The sequence below is a fragment of the Indicator indicator genome, chromosome 14 (genome assembly GCF_027791375.1).
Source record: "Indicator indicator isolate 239-I01 chromosome 14, UM_Iind_1.1, whole genome shotgun sequence".
NCBI classification, from domain to species: Eukaryota; Metazoa; Chordata; class Aves; order Piciformes; family Indicatoridae; genus Indicator; species Indicator indicator.
The window spans coordinates 12,169,933-12,192,642 of record NC_072023.1 but is presented as its reverse complement, the minus strand read 5'-3'; the positions used below and the strand labels follow the sequence as shown (position 1 = coordinate 12,192,642).

At 42.7% G+C, this 22,710-nt stretch overlaps 1 protein-coding gene across 2 annotated transcripts in view; it reads left to right on the top strand.

The window, feature by feature from the left end:
• CHST11 (carbohydrate sulfotransferase 11) overlaps window positions 1-21,462 on the top strand; it is a 161,423-nt gene extending 139,961 nt beyond the window's left edge. For both annotated transcript variants that reach the window (XM_054386837.1, XM_054386836.1), the window contains exon 3: window positions 20,614-21,462. In XM_054386837.1, the coding sequence (XP_054242812.1) occupies window positions 20,614-21,462 (849 nt within the window). The remainder of the gene's footprint in view (window positions 1-20,613) is intronic.
• Window positions 21,463-22,710: the final 1,248 nt, after the last annotated feature.

Genomic DNA, 22,710 nt, shown 5'->3' with positions numbered 1-22,710 from the left:
AGGCCCAGTTGCATGCCAGGCTGCCTGCCCAAAAGGCTGGCCACTTTCATCAGACCCTCTGGAAAAGGATCCAAGGTCGTGGAATGCCACTGCCTCTTTGCTCTGTAGCGTTGTGCTGAATGGCTGACAGTAGCGGACCAGGCATTTTCCTGAGCACCTTTCAGAAGACTAGCTCCCCAGCTGCAAGGCAAGAGTTCAGATCTGTGTACCCATCTTTCTCTCTCATGTTGTTTCTGATCCCCAGGAGGGACTTACATTGACATTAACTGATCCTCTGTGTGTTATGGAACTGAAAGCAGAAATTTTGTGCTCAGACTCTATGCAGACAAAAAAAGAAATTACTGCCTGCTGCAACCTTGTACAAACTGCTGGTAGAAACAAGGAGGGGTTGGTTCTGGTTCTCCATAGATCAGCTCTTAAGCACCAGTTTGAAGATTCCCAAACTGGTGGGTGCAGTACCTGGCAGTGTTCTGTGTTGAAGCAATTTTGTATCACAAAATGGAAATGAATGTAATTATGTAATATGGAAATTTCCAGCAGAGACACCTGTTCCCCTTACCTATGATAAAGCTTCTCTAGTCACACCATTTTACACACTATAGTTCATCTAAACCATGAAGTGCAAAGCAGTGATTTTTTTTATCGAGGTCTGGATGAGAATATTGCAATAAGAATATTTCTTTTTCAGTGTATTTCTGTATTGCACTAACAAGAGTCTGCATTACACTAAATAGTTTTTCGTGTATGAAGCGTGACAGGACAGTAGCTGTCTATCTAATAATAGATTCTGTGAGCTGTATCAGTAATTTGAAAGTATCCATCTGTCTGCTAAGGCATGTCCTTCACATGGGATTTGCCCAAAATAAGAACATTCTGTTCCAAAAATCTGGTTACAGAAATTGGATTGTTACTGACAGCATAAAATACTGCCTTGGCATGAACTTCCCATTGGATTCTGATGACTGAAGAGGCAGAACATGACCTGCAAGGTTGGGAAAATGTCTTCAGGTTGGAACTTACCAAACCTCAGTGTCTCTGTTATGTTCTTCAAAGCCAGAGAGCTTAAAACAAACACCAGCACCACAGGAGTGAAATACACTCTCGGTCTGTTGATCTAGACATCAAATTCTTATCTGTTTGCAGTCCTCAAGTCACATCACCATGTAAATTTTCAGGATTGGGCTCAGGATAGCAAAATCATTGCCCTTGTCATTTTGAAATTTCTTCTGTTTGAAAACTGTGGTGTGAAACTTAATAATGAAACCTGTGGGCAGCTCACCTAATAATATAAATCACAGTATCACAGTATATCAGAGGTTGGAAGGGACCTCAAGAGATCATCAGGTCCAACCCCCCTGCCAAAGCAGGAATCACCTTCTTGTTACCAGGTCATCCACTGAGTCCTCAGCCAGCTGTGTTGCATCCTGCAAAAATTTTCATAACTTTCTCAAGTGGGTATTTTCATGGTAGCTACTGGACAATTCCCATCATTTCAGACTGATGAAACAGAGCAGCCCCATAGAGGCAGAGAGATTAGAAACATTTGTAGATACTTTGGTTGGGTGGGTTTTTTTTTTAGAAAAGTCTGCTCTGTGTTCCCTCACTTTTCTTTGGAACTGCTCTTGATACACTAGCCCTAAAGTATTTAAAAGAAAGCTTTTCTTCATACCTAGCTATGCAATGAAAAGAACTTTGCCACAATGAGGCAAAGCACATTCATGTTATTTGTATTCTCACTGTTTTTAATTTTCTTGTGATTTGGATCTGCTCAGTTCTCCATTACTTTTATTAATTACTGAATCAGCACTTTCTGGTCTCAGCTGGCAATCAGCCCTTCACAGCTCTGGACATTGCACAAATAGAGTGGAGGGCATTCCAAATTCTTTGAAGTCACAGAAGTTTGACATTAATTTTTGTAAGGTACATGATCTGAACCACAGCCTTCTTGCAGTGAAAAGTGGACATGGCAAAAAACTGTGCTATGCATGCTTAATTCCAGCCTTGTCAATGGCAAACACATTTTTCATTGAGTGGTGAACTCAGTAAGAAAATGGATAAGTATGATGCAGAAAGGGAAACAGTGGACTAGGAACTGTGAAACCTTTATTTTGCTTGTCTTATTACTTGGGTAGATGCACTGCTTGCAAAAGCTGGTGTTAATGACAGAAGACCTGGACACTGTTGGGTGTTGAAGCTTAACTCTGCCACATACCATGTGAGCTTGACCTGGTTTCACATTTATTGAATGGCAATAATATTTACATTTCACAGTAGGGCTGAGAGTTTTGTAATTATGGGGATCCCCTATGCCCCTACTCAAACATAAGCCATCTGCTTGTTCACAAACATACAAAATGCAAGGCTGCTGCTTTTTTCTTTCTGTGACAGTTAGGTCCAGTCCAGTCATGCTTTTGCTGGCATTCACCTCTTCAGTATACAGCAGTGAAAACACTGCTGAGTGCTCTTCTTGAATCTCTAAGTTAAATATGTGTTTTCTCTCTCTAAAGGTCTAGTGTCTAAGTTAGATACAAAAGATAAGTTAGTGTAAGTTACAGTTGTCTAGATTTAGACTTGTAGAAACTATGTCTGCAAATAGTCTGTGGTTTCTTGACTTTGTTGAGCCACAGAGGGAGTAAGCTTGCATCATGCCTGATGACCACAGCCAGAAGTAGTTGAGTGGTTGCTTTGATGTAATTAGAGCTTGGTTTTAGATTTAATTGCATGCTATTTAAAGGCCCAGAGGAAGAACTGATTTACAGGTCCTCTCAAACTTCACATGAAGGACTGTGAAAGCAAAGAAGGCAGAGACATTTTTTTAAAAGGCAAAACAAGGGTACTGGTGTATATTTTAAAAACACATCTATAAATTTTCCATTCAAAATTGCATTTGTTATTCTTCACAATAGCTGTATAGCTGTGAGCTGCTTATTGAATGACTTTAATGTCCTCAAACAAATTTTTGTTACATTAATAATTTCAGAAAGTGTTTTCTTACAGCGTTAGTGAATCTTTTTAATTATGCTGTCTTTACCCATCCCATCTAATCTTGGGTGCAGAGGTTTTTAAATCTCCAGGGAGTGAGATGTTACATCCCCAGCTGCAGTCCCATGGTTTCATGTACCCACACATTTCCTTTCTTTTGTTAATTTGGCAGCAAACCCGTTAGACTGGCCATTTCTGGGAAACCAGATGGTTAGAAATGCTCAAGGTCTATGAGTCACAAAACACAAGGCTTGGTTTGCCACAGACATTGTTCATGAGTAGCTCATGCAGCATGGCCAAGCTCACTGTCCATGCCACTGCCACTGCCTACCCCAGCTTTAGGGTTCATTGGAGACTGGGTCAACTACAGCTTCTGTCCTGCCTGCCAGGTGTCCAGGTGGTCAGGGTAGCCTTGGATGGATGAAGGTACCCATTACTACTCCTTTCCAATGGCACAACAGGAAGAATTTGGCAACTTGTGAGAGGTAGGGGATGGCCCAGAGCCTCATCCAGCTATACATCCCACTCCCACCAATGGCAGTGCTGGATAAGAGCATTCACCAGTCAATGACTTAAAAAAAAAAAAGTAGTCAGTCAAGCACAGATTTTCTACAGAAAACTAATTATAGACTTTATTGTCAAGTACCAAATCCATTTTCCTCTCTTCTGGGAGCCATTCAATAAAATTCACGTTCTGAGGTAGAGTGAAACTGCCATAATTTACTGCAGTGTCTTATGTGTCTTCTCTGCACTAACACCAGAGTTTCGCTAATAGACTAGCCTGGATTTTCTTTCTCAATTATATTAATAGGCCTAAAATGCCCCATGACCTGGCATTTCCCTCTAGAGACTCACTCTTTCTTCCCCAGGAAGGAGCTGCTATTTCCAAGAGCAGCTGCCTGTACCATTTTGTCAGTTGGGATGGCCATGGGCTTAGCATGGGATCAGGCCAGGTGACATCCCTGCTGCACTGCCATGCCCACACAAATGAATGAGATGAAGATGAGTTGGTATCACTGTTGCTCTGCTGCCCCTGTGAGACATTGTGTCCCCTCTCCTGACCATGATGAGTGGGAAGGACCCTATGTGACCCCTACACAGTCTTGACCCAACATTGTGTTGGCTCATGGTAAGCATCTGTCTTCAAGTTGGTGCTGGGTGCTGAGAGCTGCTCCCATGAAGAGGGTCTGAGTGGAAAGTCTATGTGGTTTGTCTCTCTGTGCACTTTGAGTACCTGCTCTTCCCTGCTGGAGCAAATGTTTTTTCAAACATGAAAAACTCAGTAAAACTGCTGGTAACACTCCAAGCACCCCAGGTCAGGATTTAGGATGCACCAACATCTACTACTGAGCAGAGAAGCTGTGCAGCTTCTGGCAGTAACCAATCCTTTGGCCTGGTAACATTCTCAAAGAGTCAAATCAAAAGCTTTTGGAAATCAAGAGGAATTATTCCACTGACTTCACTATTTTTTGGGTCAGGCCCATATGTGGGATTTTTTGTTTCAATGTTGCCTGAAACAGAAGGGAATTGATTTCATGATAGCACAGCTCCAGACTGCAGGCTCTGCATCTTATTTTTTTAAATTCAGAACAACTCAGCTTTCATTAGGTTTGTGTTATCTCTTATATTACTACAGTCTTTTTTTGCATTTCATAAATATTAACTGCCTACTCAGTCTCTTTTGTTTAGCAGTTTTCCTCTATCACAGGCTTTTCTGTTTTCCTTTCCTGTCTTGTCCCAGAGAGATGTCGTCCTCCTGCCATCAAAAGCTAGTGCTTCTCAAAGGAACCTCTTCAGCCTAGAGATGTAGAAGCAGTATTTTTACTACATATCATTTATGTTTTCTTTTCTGTTGTTTCCCAAGCAGCTTCTAGGCTCTGATTCCACTTGCTTCCTTGGAGGGGACTGTAATGCTTTAAAAACCTGTTCAGCAACCTTTTTCTCCTGTCATCCAGGGACAGATATTTTAGAACATTCATTCATCTTTGTACTGATGTTGAGGAACTAGGTTGCTTTACTGGATACTGTTCAAATCCAGAGAGCTGTTCCCAGGCAGCCTATGGTTTTGCTCCTGGTTGTTTTATTTCACTGAATCATTCAAACCACTTCTTTTCCTTCACCTTTTCTACTGCGTTTCTAGTTGATTTTAATGCAGATAAGTGAGGTGCAGTAGGCTGATGAAGGCAGGCAGAGTTGCAATACTGCATTTAAGCTGTACTCTCTCACCAACTTCTTAGTGCTGCTTCTCCAAAGTAGACTGCTTTGGATCAATATTGTCCACCTCTTCCAGAGAAACTGTATGCTTCTCACGTCTGTTTGTTGCACTGAACCCAGTACTTTCCAATAAAGAAAAACAACAAATGCCTTCTTTTACTTCTTGACATAACCTTTGTAGATTGATGAACTTTGAGTTTTTTTCAGCAACATGCAGGTTGATTTTCAGTGGTATGACAAACATGTTATAAAATTAAAAACCAGACCAACACATGTAACCCTCCTTTTTTTGCACTGAAGTGATTTTTTTAAAATCCCAGTACAACATCTTGGAGTGCTCTGAGTACTTTGATGGCTTTCCATTAGATCTCAGTGGCATACAAGGTAGCTGTTTTGATAAATGAAAAGCTGTATGCGTTTCTGCAGCATATGCTATACATTTTCACAACAGGCAGTACTGAATATCTGTTAGTAATTTCTCATAGGCACTAACTTGATATGGAATTTACACCTGATGGTGAATCTCAGAAGTGTTGGTCAGGGAAGAAATAACAAAGAAGGAAAGGCGTAAGTCTAAACCAAATACTTTGGTTATCTGTAATCTGCTGATACCAGCATTCTTTACTGTCACAATTTCTCAACCTAGATTTTGAGACTCCAGTTCAATACTTTATAAAAACTGGGAATACTAGAAACTGCAGAGAGGACAAATAGTTAAAGAGATAGTTTGTTCTGAAAATTTTCCAGAGAAATACTAGGAATCAGAGCTGAAAAATAAGCAAAATCTCCCATCTTAAAATATGAGCAGAATCAGATAAAATGGAAAGTACTGGCAGCATTGGGTTGCCCTGAACCTGACAGAGTTGCCCTTAGCAGGGAAGAGATGTTGGGAGAGGACAAGGTTCAGCTTGTGAAGATGGTAGAAAGGTACAGCAGCACTGGACTGGTTCTTTGTGGCTTGCCTCTCACATCTGGCATGCAGGGATGAAACATTATTGTTTGAATTTTATAGGTGGAAAAAGGCCACATAAGTACTGAGTGTTGTTTTTATTGCAGACCTCAGTCTGCAATAGCAGCTCCAGATGCAGCTTCAGGAGGAATTATCCATCCTGCCAGCATCTGCAGGTCCCTCTGCAGTTTATCTGAGTTTTGTTTGGGAAGCAGCACTTTTTTCCCATTGAATGTGGACATCTGTTGCCTTCAGTCCCTAACAAGGCATGTCATAGCTAAAATATGCCCATATTTGACTGTACTCAGGACTGCTCCATCTGCCTCCCTGTAGGGAGCTGAGAGATCCCACAGTATCTCCAACAAGCTGTAATTTTAGACTGCAGTTGACCTCCTAAGATTCACTGATCTCAACTGATCCCCAAAGCTAACTGGGGAGGGAAGGAGGAGAGGGGCCCAGTCCTGCAATCCAGTCTGCAAATATTGAGGTGGGTGAAGAGGGAGCAAAAAGTATTATTAGGCTGATGTGTAAGCTCTGCATAGCCTAGCTGGCTCTTCAGCAGTTCAATTTTTTTCTCAGCTAATCTTGGCAAGTGTTTTTTCCTCCTGGAAATGATGTAAGCGAACCTGCAGTTTATCTCTGCTCAGGAGTCCTTCTCTCTCTGGAGCTGCAGACAAGTGAACATGAGTCTTTAAAAATGAAACAGAAGCAGATATTCTGCATCAGGTTTAAACTAGTGATGTATGGTAGCTGCTCTATCTCAGTCTCCCAAGTACTATGTGTGTTTTGGAGCAGCCTTTTACTCATTCTGTTTAACATTCATGTCTTCCTTTGAAAATGTTTGCATCTCCTTCCACTGCTCCCAGCCCTCTCTGGGTTTGAGTTCAGCTTGAGCTCCAGTGGTATTGAATGCAGCTTGCCAAAGAGATGTGGGAGGGGTGAAACAAACAGCAGCCAAGGAGAGTGAGGAAAGAGCAGTGATAGGCACAAGTGAAAAAGAAGTTCAGGAAGAATGAAGAATTTAGGCTAACCTTAAAATAACTGAGATTGCCTTAGAACCTGTATTGCAGTAACCTGGGTGGCTGAGAACACAGTGGTGTCAGTACGATGCACTGGGGGCCTTGACCGATTCTCAAGAGCACTGGGGAGAGGGACTAAAACTGGGGACTTGCACTCACATGTGCATAAACAGAGGTGATGGAAAGCTGGAAGAAGAGAGCACCTAGGAGGACAGAAGTTGAATGAAATTAGTTTGTTCCTGGAAGCAGCAGTACTGCTTTTCCTGGGATACACAGCAGGCGGAAGATACACATGGGCACAGATTACAGGAATGGGTGTAGAATTTATGTGTGGCCCTTGCAAACAGACCTTCACTCCAGCTGGTATTAACCTCAGGAAGGGATTTAGAAACAACAGACTTTGTTGGATAAGTAGACTTTCATGAAATCAGTTTTATATTTGAAATGCAAAACTAAAAGGGTTGAGAGCAGTTGGATGCCATCGTTAATCTCTGGGTCAGCTGTGCTGATGGATTTCATAAAAGGCAGGATGCACTCAAAGAGCAAAATCCACTGTTAATTATCAGCATGCTTGTGGGAGGCATTTGTGCCATGGAAGCACCCTCGTGGGGTGAAGGACACAATAGTGCTTGGCAGCTCTCTCTGCCAAGATGGGTACTGCAGCAGGCAATGCTGCAGATTGGAGTAGGAACCATTAACTCTTCATTCATGGATCCAGTGGGTGGAAGTTATTGCATAGGGAATCTAAAATGACAGCTCTTTTAGCTGGAAACTGTAGTTTAGATTTAATCCTCCTGTCAGGAGTATCAGCTCTTCCTAAGTTAGGTGAACTTGTCACTTTTCTCTGCTCCTAAATCCACATCACTTGGCAGCTCTTGAGAAAGACAACCTCTGTTCAAGAAGCTAGAACAGCATCAGCTCCCATTGTTTCTCAGGAGCCATCAGGTGCCTCTGCTGTTTTGATTGAAATAATCAGAAATGTGACAGCAGTCCCAGGTGCTGACTGGCTGTGGGCACCAGGGATGCTTCTCAGACCACCTTACTAAGCAAGTGGTGCAGACTTTCCCTTCACTGTGTTACTGAATTTTTTCTGTTCCACCTATCTACACCAGAGAATGTCTCCCAGTGCTTCCATATTGCCTGGAAGCACCCTTGTGTCCTGGTGTGTGACCCCTATAAGCTGGGTGTGCCATCTGGGTACTCACCGGTGGGACCTGAGCAGAGATGTCTGTATGTATATGTATGTATATAGGAAGATGTATGTATTCCTGCCCAGCTTACTAGCATTATATGTTGTGAAAAGTGAAAAGTAAGCAACTTATAAAAAGCCCTGAGAACAGTAACAGGGGAAGGCAAGCAGAAGCCAGTGGTATCTGGAGGTATTGATAGCTGAGCATAAGCACACTTCCAAGACTCACACCAAAAAGCAGCACTTGGGTGTAAACTGTTGGGTGTTACCATTACCTATGCAAAGGAGAAGCTGCCCATGGGAGCTTCTGCCTTAAGGCAGAGTCCACTCCTCTGCTGTGTGGGGAACCCTGTGGGAGGTAGAACAGTACTGGCCCTGTGTGCAGCACAGAGCCCTCCTGTTCCCCATGGTGCTGGAGGGGGCACGTTTGCCTCGAGCACACGCTCTTGGCTCCTGTCACCCACACAGCTAGATGCCTCAGCTCACTCCTGCCTGTCACACCGTGTCCCTGGGCCAGAGGGCTGCAGGTTGGCACCTCTGCTCATCTTGCCCTGCTACTCAAGGACAGGAGACATCTTCCCAATCTTTCTGTGCCCTCTGTGTTCACAAATGCCACAATTGCCTGCCTAGCACTACAGTCAGCTCAGGGACAGCAAGGACTTGGGAGATTTTGCATGCAGAGCAAGAAGTAGCTGAAAACTCAGTCTTGGAGCTCCTTTTTCTTCTGATCTTTGCTGGCATGCTCAAACTGCAGGTGGGACAAGGCAGATGACAAGGATAGGGGAGCAGCAAAGAGGGAGCTGGCCCTTTCACCAGAGAGAGAGGGAACTGATGGGAGGCTGGCGTGCATTCAGCATCTGTGAAAGGATCCTGAGTGCAAAAACTCGGAGTGGCCTTTTCTGCTCATTTTCTTTGGGAAGTTTAAAAAAGAATGAGCATTAAAAAGAGGGGAGGAAAAAGAAAAAGAGATTATGTGCAATTTCTTTCAGGCTGTAACTGAGGAAACAGATTCGGAAAACATAGCTGCCATTTAAAGAAATAGTAAGAATTTGTTTTTCCATTGTAAGTTAACATTTTGTATGCAGCCCCTAAATGGTTCAGTTATTAATGAGACAGAGAACCCTTAGAAACCACAGTAAACACAGCTGTAGAGATGAGGAAAATTAACAAGGCATCACGGTAATAATTGTACCTTCCAGTTGTCTTAAATCACTGATGAAAGTTACATTTAACGTTGCCCTCATGCTCTAACATAAAAGAAGGCTTAATGAGGCAAGTCAGATGCTTAAAAATATGACAAAGACTTCTAGGTTTGTTGGGATTTAAAGAAGATTGCCTAAGTGTGTTTTCTCTTCTTTTATTGCTATGCTGAAGTCTCCTCAGCTGCAATTCAAAGGGACCAAGGGAGACAGGATGTTTCCAGTGAGGGCCTGCTGGTCAGATCCAGAGAGTATTGGCTGTTATCATCTATGTGGACCTGGCACAGTGGATGGAACATGCTGGCATTTGGGAAGAGGTGTCAGTGGCCAAAAGAGAGGGAAGCCTTGTGCAGATACTCTTTGCCTCCCAGAGAAGCCTGTGGTGGAGTCATTTGTGGTCACTGACTGGCAATGAGATTTTTTCAGTGCACAAAGAGTGAAACATCTGTGTGTTGCTAAAAAAAAAAAAGAAAAAGAAAAAAAAAACAACAGATTGGAAAATACTGAAAAAACAAATTAATGCCTCTTCTGTGTCATGATACATCTTCAGTCCTCTTCTCTGTGTCATCTTTGTGCCTAATCCTGAAAGCATTAGAGTTGGACAAAACAACTGCTGCTGGCTTGTTTGGTGCTGAGCATCCCTCAGAGTTGGAGTCACTAGTATTTATCTTAAGGTAGCAGAAATCAGACCTAGGAAGCTGTTGATGAAATAGCTTTCCATGTTAATTCAGAATCTTATTTCTGTACTACTTCATTCCACAGCAGGAAGGTTTCCTGTGAAGCCTGTTGTAATTAAGATTATAAATGGATGCCAACATTTTGATTGAAAAGGCCTTTTGTCTTTTCAAGCAGGGGGTCATCTAATTCTTCTTTGTACAGCAGCAGAAAGGTGAAAAGTTTCGGGTTAGCTGTAATTAAGGCTGTGGAGAATGAGCAGCCCTGGTTAGTTGCCTTCAGTGAATGTTAGTGAGCAGCATGGACAAATGTGCCAGGAAAAGTTGTTACTTGAAACAGCACTGTTTAGTCTGAGCAAAATGTGACCTCACCAAGGAGAAGTAAAAGAAATTTAGTCTTAGTTTGTAATAGTTTAGTTGAGGAGAAAAAATGCATTATACAAAGTATTTTGGTAATTTGCCAGTGTGTGTCCAGATTAATTCATTCAAATAATTTCCTGCCTCTGGGTCTTTGCACTGTCCAGTTAGGCAGCAAATGAGCCCCATGGGGGAGAGCTTTCAGCAGGGTTATACACTGTCAAGCATCATCACTTCTACTCCCAACACCTCTCCTTAAAAAAAACAGCCATGGCATTTCTTGGGAGGGTCCTGAGTCTGTATCCTTCCTGTATGGGAGGGAGGAGATGTTAGAAAGGGACATCACACAGCATCCCACACAGATGCCTGCCCTGGGTGTCAGGGGACAGAGACTCAACACATGATTATAGGGTTCCCCTCTCCTCCAGCAGATTGCTAAAGCCCATGAATTACACATAAACAACCAGTTATGCAGCAACTATCTTCTCCTTTCCCCATTTGGGTTTCAAAAGCTTTGGAGCAATATTGGTGTGTGGCATGCTGAGTTAAAAATTGGAAATGTATTACCCTGATTTAGCATGGGACTGAGTAAATTGTATTCAGTTAAAATAGCAGATAGCCTGCAGAGAAGAAAATACCTATTTCTGCTTGACTGTGTGACACCTAAGCTGCAACCCAGAGGTACAGGAGGATGATTTGAGTTACTGAGAAATCCATTAAGGTGGGCTGCCAGGTCAGAGCTGCTGGTGTGTGCAGGGCACACGTGTCCCAGGCAGCTGCAGGAGTTCAGGCCTTCTGCATCTCCTCCACCGTGTCCTTTGCAGGGTCTCTCACAGTGTCTTGTCATGGTGGTGTCTGAGCCTCCTGCCTGCTCTGTGCCCACACCACAGTTTGATTTTTTTGCCTTTTTCTGAGCAAAATTTTGTTCAAAGCACTAACTGGCCTCACCACCTGTGTGGCTCTGTAGCATTTGCTGAAAGCCTTGTTCCTGAAGCATGTAAAATACCTAGGTTTGCAACAGTGAGCTTAGATTCCAGAAGTCACTATCTCAGGCTCCTGAACCCTGAAGGACACATAAGGAGACACCTGCCCACATGGTAGGATCATTTATGTCCCTCTGACACCTTCTCAGGCAGGTGGAGATTCCTTTTGCTGGGGATTTCTCAGCTTGTTTCAGCACAAACATGTTTTATGCTTTCTGTTGTGATTTTTCCTATATCTGAACTGAGTCTCTTGTTTAGCTATATTACTACTTGTCCTAACCACACTGAGTCCAGACAGAAGGTTATTCCTTTCCTCCTTGTGGAATTTCTTATGTGTTTTTGTATTTACGTATCTATTTTGTCCTGTTTTCCCCCTCCACCCAGTTTATCTCACCCATACTAGCACAACTTCTTGCAACAGAGAAATAAATGTCAGTTTTTCCATTGTCTCCTAGATGCCAGTTAAAATGCAGTTTCTTATTCTGTTTTTTAAGGGCTACTCCCAGCTCCACCCTGACTGACTCCCTGCATCCCCAGCCCAGTGCTCCTCCTGGTGCACCATTTGCAGATGTCCACAGCATGCCTTTTCCTAACCAGTTCTCAAGCCTCTCCTTGCAAACCACATCTACAGCTCCCACAGTAGAGATGTAATAGCAGACTACAGCAGCTACAGGTCACTCCCTTGGCTTCAAGTTTCCCTATGCTTGTCCCTAGGCTTGGGTTGTCCCAGTTCATAGTTCATCTCTGCATCCTGAGCTAAACAGTCCCTTTCACCCTATCTACAGCCTCTGGTGACTTGGAGGCAGTTCTGCAAGCGCAGCCCTTTCCCAAGCAACTGCAGCCAGCAGAAGCTATCCTCAGGAAGGGACTTTCCCAGGTGAGGCCAGATGCAATCAGCTCCCCCTCAGCCAAGAAGGCTGAGTGCAATCTCTTGTACTTTCAAATGTGGTATATTGTTGTGTCCTACCACCAGGTCCCTACTCCCCATCTCCTACCAGTATGAGTGCAAACTCACTCCTTGCTGCTGTCAATCCCCCGTTAGAGTAACTAAGTCCATTGAAGGTAGAGGCTCCTAAAGGCTACTTGTGGCAGCTTTGAGTGGCCAGTGATTGTAGCATAGAGGTGAAACATACATGCCTGGGGTCCAAGAATTATTAGAAAGACTGTGGTTATGTCCCTGTGTGTAGCAGCTTGCCTGCACAGGTCCAGAGAGTGTGAGCTCTGCTCCAGCTCTCATGTGTGTATCTCTGTGCATGTGTTGGAGGGGAAAGGCCAGAAAGTTTTCATTTTAAAATGAAATTCATAGCATAGCCAGACCTTTCAGCTTTTTAATACAAGCAGTGATTTATGGCTACACTTAAAGAACGAGCCAGGAGCGGACAAATTCATCACCCCCCATCCTTTTCTGTCAAAGCGACATTGCACGGCGGTCAGGCTCCTGGCAGCAGAGCTTCTGCTGTGGGAAGGCAGTGCTGCTCCCTCACCCTCACACCACTGCAGCAGCTGAAGTCCCAGCCTGGGGTTTCATCCACCTTTTATTTTGCTTGGGGGGGGGGGAATAGGCTATCTGCCAAATTCTCCTTCTCCCCCTCCCTTCTGACAGCCAGCATCAGCTGCTGGATGGACAATGCAAAGTACTCTTTGTACACACAACACGAGGCTCCAAATTTGTCTTCTAGAAGTTAAATCACAAGAAACCCACTGACATGGAGATTTTTGCTTTAATTATTCCCACCTCCAGACCCTTCCAGCCTTCCTGATGATTTCTTACCTATTGTGTCTATTGCATTTAAACTCAGTCACTTTGATTTTGCCTGCCTTGTCTAAGATTCCTGCAGAGCTTCAGAACAGTAGCACATATGGCAGCATGTCCTTCAGCCCCTCTGTGGCCAGGCCATAGGTCTTTCTGGCTGGTCTTCCTGGAGACTTCCAAAGTTTCCATCACCTTGTTCAGAAAATACTTTTTACATGATGTATACATTCATCTTTCTAGCACCAAACCCTACATATTGCATGCGTCCTGACACCAAATAGTTTCTAGTAGGGAGAATGGGAATGGACAGGCTTCCAAAGGAGTTTGGGAGTGTACAGAAGGTGTCATTTAAAAGGAGGTTTGCTCTTTTTTTTTTTCCTGAATCCATGTCTTACTGTGTGACAGTCTTAGGTTGATTAAAAAGCTGGCTTTAACACAGCTGGTGTCATTTTACAACGTGATTTTTGCACCATTTACACTCACTGTGTTACTTTGCTTTCTCTCCAAGACATAAAGGCCAATGCTTAATGACCTAGTTGTGAAGATTTTCCAGAAAAGCTTTAGCATCTGTGGCCACATGTGTGTCTGCTCTGTGATTAGTTTAGTGTTGTTTCTTTTTTAGCACTCAAATCATGTACCTGCACAAAGAAGAGTGAATGCTGATAAGGGTTTGGGATGTGTTGTTACTTGGATAACTACTGCCTCTGACTACAAGGCAATGCAACTGCTGAATTTTTTCACCCTTCCCTTTTACATTCATGCACATGGACAAAGTTGAGGATGTGCATAAGAAAAAGGAAGGAATATGTGAAGCACTTTAGGGTTTTTGACAATACAATGCTAGCACCTTCTGTGTTCAGGCTTACTCTGAACAGCTTCAGTCCTGCTTGTTGGCCCTGGTGCATCCTGTAGAGTGGGAACTGAAAATGGTTTGGGTTTCTCAGGTTGCAACACAGAGAACTGAAAGAAACCACATATTGGGTCTTATCTTTTCTGTAGAGCAAGTTCAGTGCATGAAATGGAGAAAAGAGAGCAGCTTTGTAATATTTCAAGAGTTTCCTTTAGAGGATATAATTTGCCTCTAGAATTTTCTCACTTAGTAAAAAACCTCCTAAGTTAATATTGGTTTTATTGTCTTCTATTATCTGGACACTCTGTTGAGACATTTTCATAGCAAATTTGTATTCCAATTTGTCTGTCTGCAAGTTGTCAGGGAAGATGTTAAGCATTTCCACCTCCAGTACACATGATGTGGTTTCTCATCTACCTTATTGGGCTTTGAACTAGTAATAACTGAGGTTTTATGGGGTTCTCATTTATAAGTGCTGGAGATTTTTGACAAAGTCAAGAAATGTGAAATAACTCAAAGTACGAAACGTTGCAAAGCTGTCACTTATAAAAACAACAGCAGTCCAAGTAAACATAACACAATCCCTCTATCTAAGATGCAGTTGTTCTTTTAGTTTTGGTAATAACTATAATTGTGTGACTGTCATCTGTAGAAATCTGCAAAGAGTAATAATTATTTGTGGTTATTTGAGAAATGCTCATGCTTGGACTATCAAATATGAAAAGTTGCTAGTTCCCCTTTCTTGTCTAATGCTGAACAAACTGTAATTTGGTGTATAGTCTATGCATACATCAAATAGGGTAGTGCCAGATACAAATAGTAAAAGCCAAGTATTAGAACAGTCTCAGATATGTTTATAACATCAGAGCTATTGCATCAGGGTTGCAAGAATCTTAGCTGCACTTTTTATGTGAAAACAGGCTTGGAAACATGCTTGTATGTAATCTTGTGCTCAAAGAAAACCCTTTAAGCATTTGGGGAAATACAAGTAATACTGAGAAACATTTTATATGTCGAATAAAAAACACATCCTAGAACTTGGGTGATGTGGTTGATGGGCTGGGGGGAGGAAAGCTGATAATACCTGAGAGATTTTAGTCAAGTGAAATCCTAGTCTTTCTCAATGTCACACAACTAGGACCGTTAGTGCCACCTATAGTTAGTCAGTCTGACACTTTTCACTTTAAGACCTTGCTTTCAGTGGGTTGTGAGCCTACTGCACAGACCTTCTAAACAAACACCAGGAAGAAGAATTTGGTGGAGATGAGGGCTGGTTTATGCTAACCTTAACAGTGCTACCAAATAGATCCAACTGGGTGTTCAGCAGAGATGTAGCTGATTGATTGATAGCTGCTTGGACCACAGATAAAGGGAACATCACAGCAGCCTTCATAGTTATAACACAGGGAAGTAACCAAACCTCTGAACACAAGTGCAATTGAAGAACTAAAGGCAGATAGAAAGTCTTCTTTGAGGCAAAACTGAAGAGAAAAATCATTTTAACAGGGCATGGGACTGCAAATCCCATTCACAATGTTTGTCCTGCTTATTCCACTCTAATCTGGGTAGCTTTGCCCTGTAGTCTGCCATGCCCAAATGTGGTGTTAGCGCTCCCAGCAGAGGCTGGTTGTCAGCCTGCTTACAGTAATGTGCAGACCTAGCAGCAGCTGCAGGCAGTGCAACAGAAATAAATACAACTCTGCTTTATAAGTCTGGGGGATACTTTGCACACTGATTTTTTTATAGTGAGACAAAGCTTAATTCATGGGTTTCTTGAGTGACACTCAGCTATTTCCATCCTATTAAAAAAGTGCTTTCAGTGCAGGTACCTGTGAACTGGATTGATCTTTGCTCCTGGTTAGCAGTAGACTGCTACATTCAGAAATAAAACATTAATTTAAAATGCCCTGGTTTAAATCTGAGCTTGCTGCTTGACCATCAAGCTTGGAAAGGCCCTCAAAGATTATTTTACCCTGCTGTGCCTAAGTAACCAGAAGAAAATACCTCCCATTTCATTACTGTGGTTTACCTTGAATAACCTTTGGCTGCTGTAGGTTGATGACTGGCAGTAGGTCAGCATACATACTGCTGATCAGTATATTTTCTGGTGTACTGCTCTCAAGCCCCCACCTCCTCTCCCACCCTACTGTACAGAAGATATCCACATGAGCAGAGTGTGTCAGACTTGGCTTTCCTCCCTCAGTGTTAGTTTGGGAGTGACAGAGATGAGAAGCTTCTGGGATCTTATTCTCTTAAATGTCACTGAGCTTACGAGTCTCCTGCTGCTCATGTTCCCTCCCCGTTCAACTTGATTGCTGCACCAGAAAAGGAAGAACTTTGATCTTGACATGCCCTTCTTCTCTGTCTCCCTTTATGACTTCCACAGGAGAAAAAAAAAAGATCAAATGCAGCTTTGGTGTTGTCAGTACTTTTGGGGAAGAATAGGTGCTTTTATCAGATGTCTTCCCAAAACCTTTAATGCCCAGCTGAAGTCCAAGCTGAACTGTCAGAGGGCAGACCTGAGCATTGGCTTTATCACCATCCTCACATTGCTCTCAGGGTAGCCTGCACACTTGCTTAAAGTGCCTTCTGCTAAAGTAAGATGGATTTAGTCCATTACTTATTGCGCCTTCTTGAACTGAGGGATCAGTGATGACCTCTGGAAACGACTATAGATGCTGCAAACATTGTCCAGGCAGCAGCTGCACTCTCACAACTCTACTGCAGCCACGTTTATAACAACTCTGGGGGAAGACAGCCTGTGGTCCTAATTGACTTACCATTGACACCCATGTGTTTAAAGGTGTCTGTCCTTTGGATCTTCTCTCTCTCTGGCTGCTTAAATCTGCAGGGTGTTTTCCTTGTTAGTTGTGGGCACATTTTCACTGGCCAAGTGGACCTCTAGTTTAAATTAATACAGCTCCAGTCTCATGTAATCTTATTCTTTTCCCTCACTAGCTTCAGGAGTGAAATTATTATGTGTCTCAAAACCTTGCCCATAACTTAAAATGAGGAGGAACCCTATTAGCATTGGATAACCCAACACTGATACACAATTTCAGAACATCAAATTGAAAAGTGTTCTAGCGGAGGGTGTCTTTTCCCATGGCAAGGGGGTTGGAACTAGATGGTCCTTGGGGTCCTTTCCAACCCTGACAATTCTGTGATTCTGTTATGGTTACCTCACACGGTGCTGTCAGATCTGGGAGCCATGGAACATGTCCTCTGTGGTTTGCAGCTTACAAGAGTTTAGTGGTTCTGCAGGAGCTTTGTAAAGGCTCTCCAGTGTCAGTATGGCTTGCATGTCACCCACCCGTTCAACAAGAAGGCTCTTACCATTAAACCTCAAGGAAAGCCAGGAGGACTCTTCTGCTTATTTGGTGAAGGCAGGTAGAACAACTCCTCCAGGGTGCACTGAGTGTGTTAGTTGCAGAAGAAAATAGGTTCTGCTATAACTGGCATTGTTCTAGGACAGTCACAAAAGTGGCCTCTTTATTTTGTTGGTTTTAAATAAGCTGAAGTTTATAGGCAAAGTTAAAAAAGGAAGCAGATTGTGTATTTCCTACAGGATCCTTCATCCATCAAGCCGTTGCTATGAGAATAGGTCAATACTCTTTTAGTCTTCCATTGGTATTTCATATGCATTCTGTGTGCCACCAGAAAGGACAGAGCACATGCAGAGCTGGTCCTGGGGTGTTGGTGTATACTTAGTAAATGCATCTGACCAAACCTGTGTGCCATTTTCCCCATGTTAAACAGAGTGGGAGACAAGTACCACTTCAAAATGCACAAGTATCATCTTTTAAGTGAATTTAATGTAGTGCAATCTCATTTGCAATTGCAAATAGTAAGGCTGCATCTCTAGCCCTTACTCTGAATGTCTGGAAATCTCATTAATGTTAATGTATGGGGAAGAAGTGTTAGCCTATTGATGTAGGAATGAAATCAGGAGCAAAGCACAGCTCTACAAAGATTCATATGCAGATTAGGGTCTGAAGCAACCATTAGATTATCAGATCTGACCTTCTATCTAATACAGACTGTAGAATCTCATCCACTTAAATCTGTGTTTATCCCAAGAACAGCACCAGAAAACCAAATACAGTGCATTAACATATTGTAATGTAGCAAGATATTCAGCATTTCTCATGGTTTTTAAACTCTAAACCTAAAGGCATACAGCAGTACTGTGCTGTTTGAACATACAATGAAAATCTGCAGAAGAGATTTCAGCATTTTATCTGTCTGCAGTGGAGTATTTGTATGTTTGCATGTATTTTGTTTAGTTCTTTGAAAATTATTGACAGGCAACTAACCATTATAGCTCTGTTTCTCTCTAAGGCAGCATAGACTGAAATAGGGATTTTTTTTTTTTTTTTTTAGCATAAAAGGTCATTTTCTTCAAAAATCTGTGTGGTCCTTGACAACTGCTTTCTAACATCTTATTTTGAAAATTCCCTGCCAGCCAATTTTCCTAGGAAACATGAAGCACATTTCACATCTGGCTTCTCATCTCTCTCTATAACACAAAACTGTCCTTGAAGCACACCTAGGAGGTATCCAGGGGGATACCACACATGCCCAAAAGACGAGCCAAGCTGTCTAAAGAAGCTGCACTGAGCTATTGGGTGTTTTAACTAGTAGATGACATTTTACTGAACAAAAGGGCTAAAGAGATGAGATGAGGAAAATACCAAGAAATTCAGAGAAGTGGTGGGTGGCACTGTACAAAGTACAGAGGTCCCAGGCTTGGCACACAAATACTGTGCTGAAGAAAAAAAAAATCTTCCTGTCCAGGTTTGACAGCACCAGCTTCTTGGTGTTGCCCATCCCACGAGAACATTCTCTGCAACCCACTGCAGCTTGGAGAGAGGGAGAGTCTCTGCAGGAGCTTTTGCTGCCCCTGGGGCAGGTGAAACCTGGACTCTTAGGGTTTCCTGTAACAATACAGTTCCTATTTCCTTTCCCTCCGAAGCTCAGAAGTCCTATAACTGGCTTGGTCCCATCTTGGATTTGGTTTGGGTTTTGCCTTTAGTTGCATTTGGATCTTGTTTGAAATTTTTTTTTTTTATATTAATCGTGGCTAACTACTGGTATTGAAAACAGATTTGACTCATTAATGCAGGAACCCCCAAGTTGGTGCAAAATCATTTGCCAAAGGTATTATATTGGTGAAGGGAAAGACCCCTATAGCCAGAACTATAGGTCAATACTTGCCTTAATACTTGGGTTTGATGCCAAACTAATTATTGAGCATAAGGCTCTTTGAAATTCACAACAAGCAATGTTAAGTAAATGTAAATAACACTACCAAACCCTTCCCCCTATTGCTTTGATGCAATTTATTCAGAATATGTAAAAAGTCATTTGTAGTAGTGAGGGCAGGGCTGCACAGCACTGCCCAGCACTGCCATGCAGAGACATCTCAGATGGCTCTGAATAACCAAACACAGGAGTCCTGTGTTGGCATAGTCCTTTACTTGAGCTAATATTCCCTGTTTCCCAAAGGAGCTCATTACCTGCCTTGGCAGCAGCTCTCACTGTTGTTGCTGGACGCAAGCTGGGCTGGAGGTGGCTGGTAGCAACTGCACAACTGCCATGTGGATCCACCCTAGGAGAGATTACAACCTCTCCAAAGCAGTACTAGAAAGTTAGGGCACTGTTAAAAAAACAATGAACTGCTATGGGTGAAAGTAGTGCTATGTGTTAGAAGGCCACACACTCTTTCCTTCTCTGTCAATATGGCTTTAGCAGAGAGGGAAATGCATAGTTAATATTCTCCCTGCTCCTCAAGAAATCACAACTGAGTATTTCCCTTAGGAAGTAGTGGGAATCTCCATGGACTTTGTTTCTTCTGACAAGGTCATAGCTTTGATGGTTAAATTGTCTAGGATAAAAGACATCAGCACCAAGAGCACAACCTGTCTTCATTCTGACAAATTATCCAACTCTGGTGTTGTCTTACCCATCTCAGCAGCAAAAGGTCAGGCAGGGTCCAGCTCTGCTGTAGCTGTGGGATGAACTGCACAGTGGAGACAGAGATTTGTTTTTCAGGATTAAGCAGTGACCACACGTCAGGGTGAGGGTTCTGTGAATACACCTGCCACCAGCCTGTGTCAGTGCTTGTGCTCCTTTGTGTTGGCTTCAAAGCAAAGCCTCGGACACTTTATCAACAGCATTTAAGCAGTACATGTCAAGAAGACTGAGACAAAAGAATCATAGAATTGTTAGGGTTGGAAGGGACCTCAAGGATCATCTAGTTCCAACCCCCCTGCCATGGACAGGGACTCCAAAAAGAGTTTATCTTCTAGGACAGGAACAATATTTCCAAGCCACAGAATGAACTTTTCTATACAGGCAGTAACCTACTTTGTATAATAAGCAAGGAAGCAGTAAGAGTTGCCAGCCTCCTGCCTTACAGTGGTGTCTGTGCTTTCTTTGCAGTTATCCAACACAGCAATTCTGCATCAGATTAGACGAGACCAGGTGACAGACACATGCCGAGCGAACAGCGTCTCTAGCCGGAAGCGCCGCGTGCTGACGCCCAACGATCTCAAACACCTGGTTGTGGATGAAGATCACGAAATGATCTATTGCTACGTTCCCAAAGTGGCCTGCACAAACTGGAAGCGAGTCATGATGGTTTTGACGGGAAGAGGCAAGTACAGCGACCCAATGGAAATCCCAGCCAATGAAGCCCATGTGTCTTCAAACTTGAAGACCCTCAACCAGTACAGCATTCCAGAGATCAACCACCGCTTGAAAAACTACATGAAGTTCCTCTTTGTTCGCGAGCCTTTTGAGAGACTGGTGTCAGCCTACAGGAACAAGTTCACCCAGAAGTACAACACTTCCTTCCACAAACGATACGGCACCAAAATCGTGAGGCGACAGAGGAAGAACGCAACCCAGGAAGCTCTGCGTAAAGGCGACGACGTGAAATTTGAAGAGTTCGTGGCGTATCTCATCGACCCCCACACCCAGAGAGAAGAGCCCTTCAACGAGCACTGGCAGACTGTGTACTCTCTCTGCCACCCTTGCCACATCCACTACGACCTCATAGGAAAATACGAAACGCTCGAAGAGGATTCAAATTACATTCTCCAGCTGGCGGGAGTAGGCAACTACCTGAAGTTTCCCACCTATGCAAAGTCTACGAGAACTACTGATGAAATGACCACAGAGTTCTTCCAGAACATCAGCTCCGAGCACCAAACGCAGCTGTACGAAGTCTACAAACTTGATTTTTTAATGTTCAACTACTCAGTGCCAAGCTACCTGAAATTGGAATGAGGGATGGGTTGCGGGGAGAGAGAGGGGAGAGAAAGGCTGTTTTATTTAAGATTTTTATTTGTCATAATAAATGTGGAGAATGGGTTATTTTGTAAATTAATATTTTCCTTTTTTTTTGAATGATGCTGCGAGCAGCACAGTCAAAATTATTTAAATCAACTGTAAGAAAGGACAGCTCTCTTCACAGGGTAACAGGATTGTGACGATCTAGCTGCTTAAAAAATGCTAAGTCTGTTCTGGTGAATTTCATTGATCTTGCATTCCTCCAATTTTAATTAATGTTATTTATACTTATTTAAAACGTGGTCTCTTGGTAGGTGTCACTTCAGCAGCAGAGGTAAGATAATATTTGGAGAAAAGGAGTCTGGTTTTGTGCTTTCCTCGGTTGAGTGTCTCTCTGAGTAATAATACTCTTCTATAAGCCATTGATGCAGATAAATACAGGAATGGTTCTTGATACCACACACATTGAGAAGAGTGGTGGAAATAATTTCTTCAGAAAGTGATGCTGCACTCAAATGTGCTAAAAAATAAATCTGTCTTTTTAGCCCTAAAAGGAAAATTAAAACCAGCCCTGTGACTGAAAGAAATGTGAATGTATTCCTTGGGAAGAAAAACCATGAGCTTTTTATAAGTCTGGACTTAAATGAGTTTATCAAGAATATGACCAGTCCCATTGTCTGCTAATTTGAAGCCTGCCAGCCCAAACTAATGCAGATTTACAGACAGTCCACCAGAAAAAAAAAAAAGAAAGAAAAAAAAAAAGTGTTAAAAGTGACTGTAGAGATTTTTGAATGTCCAAACCAATTGGTATTGACTTACTTCATATCCAGGATGGGGCTGGGATGAGCTCTGTCCTCTTCAAACCATGCTTCCTTAACTGATCTTAAGATGGACAAGCAAAATGTGCTCAAAAGATACCAGTCATGATATGTTGCTAGAAAGAATGTGGGCATGTCTTCTGAAAAGTCAGAAAGTCATCTTGGTGTTGATCTCTAAACATGCAAGGTAATAAAAGAGGTCTCATCTCCCTACATGCTGGTTTCATGGCTTTTTCCTAAAGGGAAGAGGGAGTCGTCTTCTTTTTTTTTTTTTTTCATTTGATGCCTGAATACCATTGACAGGGATGCTTCTAATTTCCAGTGGGTTCATATTTCATCTAAGCCAGCTCTGGTGCGTGACTATGACCTTTTTACTTAAGGTAAACGTCTCAGTAGTGGTTGTTTTCTGTTTAACAGCTTGTTGAGG